At 36.4% G+C, this 12,458-nt stretch overlaps 1 protein-coding gene across 8 annotated transcripts in view; it reads right to left on the reverse strand.

The window, feature by feature from the left end:
• Positions 1–12,458, reverse strand: part of ERC2 (ELKS/RAB6-interacting/CAST family member 2) — a 932,553-nt gene that overhangs the window by 632,078 nt on the left and 288,017 nt on the right. For all 8 annotated transcript variants that reach the window (XM_059161221.1, XM_059161225.1, XM_059161223.1 and 5 more), the window contains one exon: positions 11,003–11,077. In XM_059161221.1, coding sequence (XP_059017204.1) covers positions 11,003–11,077 — 75 coding nt within the window. The remainder of the gene's footprint in view (positions 1–11,002; positions 11,078–12,458) is intronic.

Genomic DNA, 12,458 nt, shown 5'->3' on the forward strand with positions numbered 1-12,458 from the left:
CAGCAAACAAATACTTAGATAACTTTCATGCCCTGTAAACGCTCCATTTGACCAGAAATGCAGTCACTTTTTAACACCTTTAATACACTGGAATGGTCGCCTCCACATGTAGAAGAGAGGAAGTCAGTCACACAGTAGGATCTTGCTGTCTCCAGGAAAACCTCAGGAGAACTGGCTTCAGAGAAGGTGTGCCACCTAGCAGCTAGGTTATTTTGATCCTTTCTTCCACACAGTATGATTAGCCTTTAAAGATCACAGAGCAAGGTCAAAAGAAAATAGTGAAGAGGTTGGGAAGAGAGGACAGGGAGGAAGAAATTTCAGAAAGTGTTTCCGAATGAAAGGGTAGCCCCTCAGTGTGTACTGTGTGCAGCCCCACCCTCCATAAGGCTTGGTCAAAGTCATCTTTCACATGTACATATAAATACAAAGAGAGTTTGAATTCCCAGAGATTCAGAGAAAGACTACTTCGCAAAAACAGTGAGAGCATTTCAAAAAGTAATGAAAAGGTGGACATCTGACACCTCTATTCTCTTGCAGTGCTCTTTAAGAAATGATCAGGTGAGGAAGCTCTTTTCACTGGACTCTAGCAACCTGAACTTGCTCTTCCCACTCCTTTTAAACCATCCCCACAATGCCTTCAACAACCCTGGTTTGGAGCCTCATTCTTAAGATCTCCAAAACATACCACAAATCCTTCTATGCGCAACCAGTTTGTCTCATGGAAAAAGCAACAGGCGGCAGAGGAATTCAGGCCACCCCAAGTCACCAGCACAGCCTGATGGATGTGGAAACTGGACCATGCCTTAGGGATGAGGCATGTGACAGCCAGTACACTGTCATTACTGAAACTTGAAAGGGGAAGTTCACATGAGGCCTGTGGTTGACTTCTCAACCCTGCTGGCGGAGGCGCACGCCAGTAAGGAAATTGCGATCCCTAAATAAACAATAGACTGGGAACCTGAGCACCAACAAGGGAGAATGCAGGGGCTGCTGGCCTGGGCAGGGCTGGCCAAAATGGAGCAAACAAAGCAAAGATTTAAACTTTGCAAGAATGTCATGTCAATTCAGACTCCGCAGGCAGGCCCTTTGAGACTCCAAATTGCCAGTCACCTACCCTCAAAACTTGGTAGAACTTTTAAAGCAGGACTCTTGGTCCAATCTCTTCATTTGCCAAATGAGAACAGTGAGAGCCAGAAAAGACAAGTGACTTGCCAAAGGCCCAACAGCCAGAAAGCCAGGTCCCTAGGTCATTTATTATGCCACAGGCCTACTGGCAGTCGCTATTTTTTTCTCTACTTGTTTCTCCTTTCAAAGATGCTTTTAAAATCTTTCCACTGCCACCTATATGTATTCTGAGCTAAGACTGCCTGAAGTAAACTTCTTACATTCCTTCTCTATCCTTGCTCAAAGGTACCATCTCTTTTTCATAGGTAAAACTCAATTTCCAGACAGAAAGGGAATGGATAGAGAAGCAAAGAATTCTGTGAGCACTTATTATGTACCAGGACTTTCCCATGCCTTAATTCATTTTAATATTCTCCACAACCCTATGCAGACTGGTATCATGGTCCCATTTCACAGATGGGAAACTCAGAGCAGCAGAGCCAAATTATCAATTTCGTAAATAACCTAACCTTCTCTTCTAACCATAAATAAATATTCTAGCCTTCCCCTCTTTGGAGCCTTCTCTGTTCAGCAAAAGAAAATCAGAAAGAAGAAACTATACTGCTTTAAGCTTTTTTCAATGAACGTACTGCTGTTTTTCCCAATAATTCCTGATCATTCTTGTGTAATGAATGCACATTATTGAAAATATAAAAATTTGGAAAGAAAAAAAAAAGAGAAAAAATTTCTTTATAATCAACTCATTCAGAATTAGTGTCAACATCTTGGTACATTTTTTTCCTCAAGCTTTTATTCCACGTTGATAAATCTATCTTCTTTTATATTAAGAATATTAAGTCTCTAACTACTATTAACCTTAGAAATACATCTCCTGATTATACTTCTGTTTATATTTTTAGTTTTTAAGTAATCAAAGTCATTGATCCTTTCCTTTGGAATATCTTTATTTCTGAATAACAGCTTTACTTATATACATTACATGTGCCATAAAATTTATCCTTTGACAGTGTGCTATGCAGTGGTTTGTGCAACAAACACCACTATCTAATTCCACAGTATTTTCACCACCCAAAAGCCCTGCACCCATCAGCAGTCACTCCTTTTTCTCCTCTCCCCCATTTCCTAACAACCACTAATCTACTTGCTATTTCTACAGACATACCTATATTGGACATTTCATATAAATGGAATCATTTAGCACAATGTTTTCAAGGTTCACCCAGGTTATAGCATGTATCAGTACTTCACTTCTTTTCATGGCTAAATAATGCTCCACTGTGTGCATATACCATATTTTGTTTATTCATATAGGATAATGGACGTTTGGATTTCTTTTTAGTTTTTTGGCTATTATTAATAATGGTGTATGAGCATTTGTGTACAGGTTTTTACATATGTTTTCAGTATGGTTGGGTGTACACCTAGGAGGAGAACAGCTGAGTCATACAGTAATCCTACATTTAACATTTTGAAGAACTTCCAAATGGTCTTCCAAAGTGGACTGAACCATTTTACATTCCCACCATCAATATGAGAGTACGGTTTTCCACATCTTCCCCAACACTTGTTAGTTACTGTCTTTTTTTTTCTTTTTCTTTTTTTTTTTTTAAGCCATCCTAGAGGAGGATAAGTCGTATCAAATTGAGGGTTCAATTTGCATTTCCTCTTGGAATATCTTTTCATATCTTATTGGCCATTTGTACATTTTCATTGGGAAAATACCTATTCAAATCCTTTGCTCAATTTTTAATAAGATTATTTGGGTTTTTCTACTGTTGAGTTTTTCTTCCTTTACATTTAAATGAACTTTTTACTTAAAGTATATTATACAAAGAAATTAGCCAAATCATAGGTTCTCAGCATGATGAATTATGACAAAGTAAACACACCTGGACACAAGCAAACCAGATCATAAAGCAGAATACTACTCGTACTCCAGAAGCTTCCTTCATGGCCCCACCCAGCCTCCATAACCCCGCATTCCTCCAAATTATACACTGTCCAGACATCTAACATTATTCATTATTTTTTAATCTTTTTTTAAAAGATTTTATTCATTTACTTGACAAGACACAGCAAGAAAGGAAACACAAGCAGGGGGAGTGGGAGAGGGAGAAGCAGGCTTCCCGCCAAGCAGGGAGACCAATGTGGGGCTCAATCCCAGGACCCTGGGATCATGACCTGAGCCAAAAGCAGACACGTAAAAACTGAGCCAGCCAGGCACCCTATTATTCATTATTTATGTCTATTTTTGGAATACACACATATAAACAGAATCAGATTGTTTGTGTTCTTTTGTCTCTAAATTCTTTCAATGCTGTTTTGGGGGTATTGAATTATGTTGTTACATGAAGCAATAGCTTGGTCCTTCTCATTGCCATATAGCATTTCATTGCATGAATATTTCACTATTTATCCACTCCATTGTTGATAGCTATTTCTTCTTTTTTTCCCAAGGTTTTGTTTATTCCACATTTAATTATGTTTTAAATCTTTTATTTAAATTGGGTCATGTACTACCATTGTTAGATTTCCTTCTAGATATTTTGGATTTTTTAATGCCATCGTAAAGGATATTGTTTTCAAAATTTCTTTTTGTAAATGTGTGTTACTGGCACGTAGAACTTTGATTCATTTTTTAAATACTGACTAGTGATCTGGCTAAATTCATTTATTAACCTAATTGTTTATATATGAATTCACTGAAATTTTTTTTTACATGTATAATTATGGTGCCTGAGAATAAAAGTGCTTTTATTTGTTTCTTTGTAATTCTTATACTTAGGATGTCCAGAACATTATGGAATAGAAGTGAGAGTAATAAGCAGTTTTGTCTTATCTTTTATATCATAAGGAAAACTTTTAACATTTTACCATTAAATATGATGTTGATTATAGTTTTCTTATAGCTGCTTCTTATTAAATTAAAAAAATCCTCTCCTAATCTGAGTTTGCAAAAAAAGCATTTTTTTTTTACATGGATGGATGTTGCATTTATCAAATGTTTTTCTGCATTTATTGAAATTACATTTATGTTTCTCCTTTATCCTATTAATGCAGTAAATAACATTGCCTGGTGTTGTGTTTATCTCGCCGGAAAAACTTTACAATTGGTATCCAAATATTAGTCCAAACTTGCTTTTTTGTAATAAGCACAACTTGGTCATGTCATTTGTTACTTGGTCATATCATTTAACTTTCAGTTCAGTAGGATAATTTACATCAACATTTATGAAATTTTCCTTTCATGTAATGACTTTGTTGGGTACTAATACCAAGTTACACTGGCCTCATAAAATAAAATGGGAAGTGTTCCCTCTTTTTCTATTCTGTGGAATAGTTTATGACTAATGATAATTTTTCTCCAAATCTTCAGTAAAATTCACTGAGAAGGCATCTGGGGCTGCAGGCTTTTTCTTCCAGTTGGTTTTTGGATTTGGGGATTGCTTCTTTTGGTGGTAAGATTTTAAATATAGAATCATTGTCTTTAATATTTGGTACTACTCAGATATTCTATTTCTTCCCATGCAGTTTTGACAAGTTGTATTTTTAAAAGAAATTACCTAAAATTTCAACTTTATAATCATAATGTTATTAATAAAATTTCTTCATATTTTTAACATCAATAAAATTGACAGTGATATCTCCTTTCAGTGCTGATACTGGCTATTTTTCCCAATAATTCTACACAGGATTTGTCATTTTTGTTAATCTCTTCAAAGAATCAGTGTTTGGCTTTGGTATTCCCTTCCAGTATATGTTTGATTTCTATTTCATTGATTTCAACTTTTTTATTATTTCTTTTCTCCCACATTCTTATGGTTTTATTTGATCTTCTATTGTTTTTTGAACTTAAGTCTTTTCTCAACCAAACTGAAAGACTTGCTCTTCCCCAGGTATTCCTAATGCTTTCCAGCCTCCTTGCCTTTGCTCCTACAGTTTCCGCTGTTTATAAACCACCCATTTCCCCTTTACTAAAATCATGCCAACTATTCAAGGCCCTCCTCAAATGTTACCTCCTCTAGGAATCATTTCCTGCCCCTCTCTCATTTGATATCCTCTGAGTCCCTGCAGTCCAGTTTGCCATTCTTAGATCCTGAGTTATGTACTTCCTACCATTATCCCCTTAAAAACTGAGTGCTCAGTTTTTCCGAAAGATCTACCATGGTGCTGTGCACAAAATAGCTACTCTGTCCACACAGGTGTTCGTGATTCAATTTCAAGAGTTAAATTCTCACAAACTAAACCTGTTCATAGCAGGAATCCTTGAATGGCAAGTCAAATATTCAAATAGATCATAAGAAGAGTTTGGGTAAAAAAAGGAAAGAAGTCTCATTTTTTTTTAAAGTCTTCCTTGCTTCCAAATAACAACTATATATCATCCAGAGCTAACATTTAACTTGACATTTTGCTTTTTCTGGCTATCACTTAAAACCCACATTTTTCCCCTTATTTAAGGAAAATAGTTAAATGGGACAGTTTTTTTTTTTTTTTATGTTGAAAGATGAGAAGATGAAGAAATTTCTCAAGAAAAAAAAATAAGCTAAAGGATAATTTCTGGTATCGTAAATGGATAGCACAAATCAAAAACACAGGGCTTTGCAAGTTTGAATGAGTTATGCTCCAACTGTTATAAAGACTTAAGGGCAAGACTTAAAACTCAGGGGGGAAATATAGGGCATACATTGGCAGTAGAGTACATATTTGGGGCCCTACTTGGAGGTCTGGTAACACTTACATGTAAAAAGGATCACCCTTATCTTGTAGCACAAAGCACATACACCTTCCCAAAAATCCCAGAGATCTCTCCAACTCTCAAGAGCTGCCTCAACCTGTTCTATGATACAAACTCCAGGGCATAATTTCCAATATAAGTTTTGAAAGAAAAACCAATTGACCCTATGGGCTGTCTTCAGTAAAAGCAGACTGAAGGAATAGAAAGTATAGGAATTCTGGAGGAAAAACCTGTATTCAGATCTCAGTTGCTAAGTGCCTAGCTGTCTATCCTCCCTAAAACACTACTTTCTCATCTGTGAAATGGAGCCAATTAGGCCTATTTGCAGGTCATTATATGTCAGGTGGGCTGTGTCTGGTTTCATGCATAATTAGTGGTGTTCGGGTTGTGGGGTGTCACCAAAGGTGCAAGGTGCTATTTTTATTATTATTGCTCATACTGTTTCTAACGGCCACAGAGTGAGGCATAGTCTTAAGGCCTATCAGCAATCATAATGGCTTGGCTAGAAAACTAGGCTTGAAACCAATTTTCTATGAACATCTCATCATAAGAGAAGAAATCATTCTAAGTAGAGTGCGGTGTTTAGACTCAAATAGGTAAGAGTTTTAAAAATGGAAGAAATAAATATAGGGAGGCCTTATAGCCAAAGAAAACATTTCAGCCACAAAGTGGTATTCTTGACTAGATTCCAATACTTGAATTAAGTTCATACTGGGAATTAGGATGCATTCAGTGGCCTAGGTTTGAACTTGAAATCCCTCCTTTCCTAGATGTGTGACCTTGGGAAAAGTTGCCACTGTAGCTCTCACCTTCTGCATGTTCCAGTGCATCCTTTCCATACCTGGTGCAACTGAATTGCCTGAACTTGACGAAGTATCAGCCTATCTTTTAAGAGAAACTTAACCCAACTGCAGCTCACCTCCACCCCATGTGGAAGAACAGCAGTTATCTGCTGGAGCAGGAAAACAAGGCTTGGTCTTTAGTTTTAATAACAAAAGATCAGCCTCACTACTGGAGTTTAGCACCTGAATGCAAAGTCCTGTTCTTTGGTCAACAGCAAAATGACAAGTCAGCAACTTAGTTAAGCTCAATGCTTAATTGCTCAATGCTCATTTCCCAGAGAAAAGCCTGGTGGGAACAAATGTTACTCAAAAAGCACCACTCATGACACACAAGTGCCTGGCTGGTCATGTGACCAGAAAGCTAAACACCCACAATCCCCACGTTACTTACCACAGAAATACTGTCACCTAGTGACATTACACTCCTAGCTTCTTAATTCACTTTAGATAACAAGTTTACCAGATCAAATACATTTACTGCAATTTTTACCAAATCCCTTATGGCACTTACTAGCATAGTTTGTTTTTCTTCATGAATGAGTGCCATTTAATTTATTAAGCAAATGAGAACTAGGAAACTTTGTGTATTTTCTTTTTAGCCTGGGCTGTTAAGTTTAGAGTGAAGTTTACACCCCATTTCAGTAATTATCATTATTCTGGGGTTGGTTTCTTTTTTGCCTTTTCTTAAAACACAAATTTCTTCCTATCCCTTCTTCTTGTGATTATTAGAGCTTAAAAGCCATCTTACTCAGATGGGCAGACAGCAGCTGTCTGAAAATAGAGTTTACATGAAGGAAGTCAAACTAGAATGGAATGAGAGAAAATGGGATCATTAACAACTTTTGAGCCCCTGGATCAAGCTGTGCCTGAAGAAATATCCTGTTTTTCTCTAGTTGAGTGAGCCAATAAATTTCCTTTTGGTTTTAGCCATTTTGAATTAGATTTTCATTCACCTGGAAGATTTAACTAGCAAAGAAAACAATTTTAAGATTATCTGACTAGTACCATTGTTATTGTAATTCATTTTCTTAAAAAGAAACTAGGTACAGCTTTATGAATGAACCTGAGAAAGTGAAATTTTGGACATTATCTTTATGTCAAATCAAATTTATAATAAAAGTAGGTTAAAACATTCTTTCAAAGGAATTAACATTAAAGAAGAAAAAAGGGAAAAACCTGTTTAACTACCATTTTTGTTGACAGAAAAGAGGAGCTAGTAAAGAATCTTTGGACACAAAAGTAAGAGAAGGAAGAGCACTGCACCATCTACAAGAAAACTAATTTCTGTGAGAAATACACACAATGTTCTAGTGCAAACCTGGAACATACCTGCCAGAGCAAATCGGGATCAAAATTAAAACTTGGAGCTTCCTGCAAGAAGATAAATCATAAATAACTTCATTCACTTTGCTTCCTTTCATTGTCATTCAGATGACCTTAAGCCCCCTGCTCAACTGGCTGAGGTAGATTTGATGGCTGCAAGAGAATTACTCCCGCTTTGATGCTGGCAGATGGCCCTCCCCAATGCTTGCCCACAGACATATTTTCAGAGGTGCCCACAGAGATCTACAGAAACTACCAAACCAAGTTTCTAAAGCTGCTTGAATTAAGGCAAGTTTTCACAGATTTTCACAATTAACAACTTTCTCAAATTGATGCAAAAGTGTATGTGTGGAGAAAATGAGGGCTCAGAAGTTGACCCTCAGTTTCTCTCTTAGAAGCAAGGGACTAGTAGAGGTAATTTATAAGCCCTTAATTCACGTCATCTCCCTGAAACTACAGGTCAAATTTTCTCTAGGAAAGTTCCTTTTAACTTTAGATTTTGCCAAGGAACCAGATGATACCAATGTTTATCCAAAGGTATTTAAGTTAAAACACAACAATGTCTTAAGTTCCACCCACCAGGTTTAAGGGTCAATTGTATTTGAGAGTCAACCCTAAAGCTTGTAAAATATGGATTTCTAAAATTCCCTCCAAATTCGCAGGAGTGTAATATACAAAACTGGATAAGATCACAGCCTCTGTCACAAGCTACAGACATAGCTGAAAAGATGAGCCTCTACCATCTGCCCCCATAACTCAATTTTTACATAGTGAGTAAAGATGCTAATGGGACCCAGACTTCTCCACTGACAAAACAGAAGGCTGTGGTTTGTAAATTAATACACATCCAAAAACAACAGAAAAATTCCAGGTTCAATTCCCTGACAAGTATATTGATCATCATTTTTCCTAAAAACATATTCTATAAACCACCATCTTTGGCATCCATAAAAGAAAAACTCCAGTCTCAATTTACTGATAATATATGAATGTGAAATTTGCCCTAAAAGTCATGTTTTATGCCTTCCCATACAGATAGCCTAAATGAGTGTATTATTTGTTTCTTTTCTAACAAAACATCTGATACTAGAAACTGTTATAAGTAAGCAGATTTTTTTTTCCTTCTAAAAGTCACCAAAAGGTATTAATTGTATTTGAATAGAGACCTTTACATGAAAAATGTCCACTGCTCTGGGAGAGAGTCACTCCTGGTTTCTCCAAAGATTGCTGGAATTCACAATTACTCTTGTTTTTTTTTTTTTAAAGAAAGGATAGTTTGGAAATTGATTTTATGTACATCCTCTTCTCCATTAGTAAGTGCCAGAGACTGGGGTAGTAGGCATGGAAGTGGGTAGAAGAAAGACTGACTCTGCAAAAAAGTAAAATAAAATAAAATCTTTAAGATAAAATATTTTGTCTTTTTTCTTTTCTTAAGAAAGAAAGAAAGAGAAAGACAGAAAGGAAGAAAGAAAGGAAGGAAGGAAGGGAGAGTGAAAGAAAGAAAGAAAGAAAAAAGTGAAAAGAAAAGAAGAGAAAAGAAAAAAGAAAAGAGCCCCAACCAAGTCTCAAGTTTGGCTACACTATAAAGTAAGAAAGAAATCTGTTATGAAATACTCCCCCACAAGTGTAGAATGGTAAGTTTCTTTCAAAACAAGTTCAAATTACATAAATTCAAAATGAATTGATGAGGCAAGATTAGCAATGATTATTTAATCTTATTGGCATTTGGTTCCTTTGACAATATTTTTCAACCAATTTGCTGCAAATGCATTATGAGTGCCTCAACTCATGTAACCTCATTTGGGGGACACAGTTTTAAAAGCAAATGCTCTACATTATTTCCACAAAAATTCACTAGGATGAAGACATTGTCATGACCAAAAAAAAAAAAAAAATTATCCCAAATCAGAATTGTGCATGCCAAATATTCAATAGCTGGTGTTACTTTCTTTATCCCCAGGACTTGGGAATTTTTTGGCAGACAGTTCAAAATCATGTGCTATAATAAAGACAGAAAAATCTTTATCCTATCCTATCAGCAAGCTACAGAATTCTCTTGTAGGCTAATGGTGATCAGAAAATTCTCAAGTGTTAAACTCTGGAATACCAGATTGCAAACATCATTGTTATGAATTGTTTTTCTTCATGAAACAATTTAAATCAAGAATTATTTACTCTTACGATAAACACTATTTACTTCCTTCTGGCAAGCACTGAAAGCAAAAAAAAAAAAAAAAAAAAAAAAAACCTTTATTTACATTTCTAGATACTAACAAAGCAATTGGGTTTCATTTAGATTTATTTCTTAATCATACATCATGGCTTAACCATCCTCATTTATTTCATTATTCTTTAAATCCTCTAAATCTATCCAGGAGGATCTCTGATTCTTTTAAATAGCATGTTCGATGCTTCCACAGCTAACTAAGATAACATATGAGTATTTAATAAGTTATTATTACTTCCAGACTTGGTTAGGAGAAAATAGTGAAGTCCTAGGAAAGTATTATTCTTTGAAAAGTACATTTTGCTGATAGCATAATTTTAATTATATAACAACTTCGCTGCATATAAGGCAACTTCTCTCTGCCAAGTCCTAGTTTTTTAAAAGTGTCTTTTCATTGTAATGTGAATGAAAAGGAGAAAAGAATTATTCGAGCTTTAGAAATATCCTTTTAAAGCACACACAAAACCTCCCCTAGGGTTGAAAGCATTGGCCATGCTCTGGAAATGAACCCAGCTCCTTTCAGCCAAGGGATACTTGAGCCCTTTATTCTTTTGCCCAGAACAGACATCCTAATTAAAGGGCCAATAAATTAAATGTACCCAAGAAGGAAAAAAGATCCAGAAGAAAAGTACCCACCAGGGTGCCTAGAGAAAAACACAAGGTTCATTTCAAGTGTTTATGTTAGGCAACAACAAGTTAGAACAAACTCCGGAGGCACAGCTGTTTTTGAAAAATGTGAACAGCTCCTACCTTCATTTCAATGACAGTCTGGAGAGCCTTCGTCTTGGCTGGCTCCGGCTGAAGTTGGCTCCTTCGGTGCAATTCCTGGGGAGGAACACGATAGAAATAAGCCTGACGGTTCATCCTTCCGTCACACCATGACCTTTACACAGGTACCACACAGCCCACTGGGTGCAGGCTCGCTGTGCACAGACATAAACAAGCCACAGGTGACTCTTCCCCCACCCTCTTTAGCATCCCTCCTGCCTGGAGCCTGCGTTCCGGTGAAAAGCTCCTGGCACATGCGCTATTTCTGAAACTTCCATCAATAATTAATGTCAACTGTGACAAAGCCAGCAAGTAATCATAGTCCAAATACTGTTCAACACTGGGGCTGTTGCCCAGCCATCAAATCATAATTTACTAAATTACATTACTCTGTGTTCCCAATACAAACACAGCATGGAAACGGAGGAAAGAAAATGACTAACGTGGTTGCAAATCCACTGCACGCATGGCATTTTGCTACTGAGGTAGGTTTGAAATGAGCAATTTAAGACCTTTTCAGTACCACTGTGTCACTTTTGGAGTGAATAGATGTGATGAAACCCTGTGAATATCTTGCTTCCTAATTTACAGTTTCTGTCCTTATTCAAAATCACATCTGTGTGTGATATGTTTATGCACTCATGATGCCAAGAAATTAAAATTGGCATTAATATCAACAGTGTTAGAAAGGAGACAAAAATGGTTAAAGCCAGATGTAGACCCAAGACCTCTGGAATATGACAAATACAACTTCAAGTAAAACACAAATAACATAATTACAATTTTAAGCTGAAAAGCTCACTTTTTGCATGCCTCATCTCTAAAGAACAGTTCTATTAAGACTTTGAAAGTTTCCTTGGCTGAAGAGAAAAAGATAAGATTTGTTCATTTATGCTTTGATTTTCTTAATAATTAGCAACAGTTTTTGTGAAAGTAGCCAATGAGAGGAATAAACAGAAGTACTCACGTATGTCCATGCTGCTGAAACAAATCACCTATGGAATAATACTATAAGACTTATTTGCTTGCAGGAAAATCATTTAAATTCAACATGAAGTAGTTCTAGCCCTTCGCATTCCATCGGGCCACAAACATTAAAAACAAAAAAATAAACACACAAACAAAAAACCACTTTGGGCTTTATAAAAAGAGAACCAACATGACTTCTAGCTCTTTTCAAGTAGAGATATTAAAATGAACTCTCATCCCACCACTATCATCTGCTACCATCACCATTTCATAAAGACAGAACAGATCAATGCAAATATTGCCAGAAAAACACAGTCCCACAATAAAAGAGAATTCTTCTCAGGATCATAAACAAATATTCGTTTGCCCATATTCTATTAACATTGTTCTTACCTGCCGGCAGCCCAAGATTTGGTCATGGGAGGCTATGTACATGTCTAGGGCCCAGCACTGGAGAATCACCCCTACA

The sequence above is a fragment of the Mustela lutreola genome, chromosome 2 (assembly GCF_030435805.1).
Source record: "Mustela lutreola isolate mMusLut2 chromosome 2, mMusLut2.pri, whole genome shotgun sequence".
Lineage (NCBI taxonomy): Eukaryota > Metazoa > Chordata > Mammalia > Carnivora > Mustelidae > Mustela > Mustela lutreola.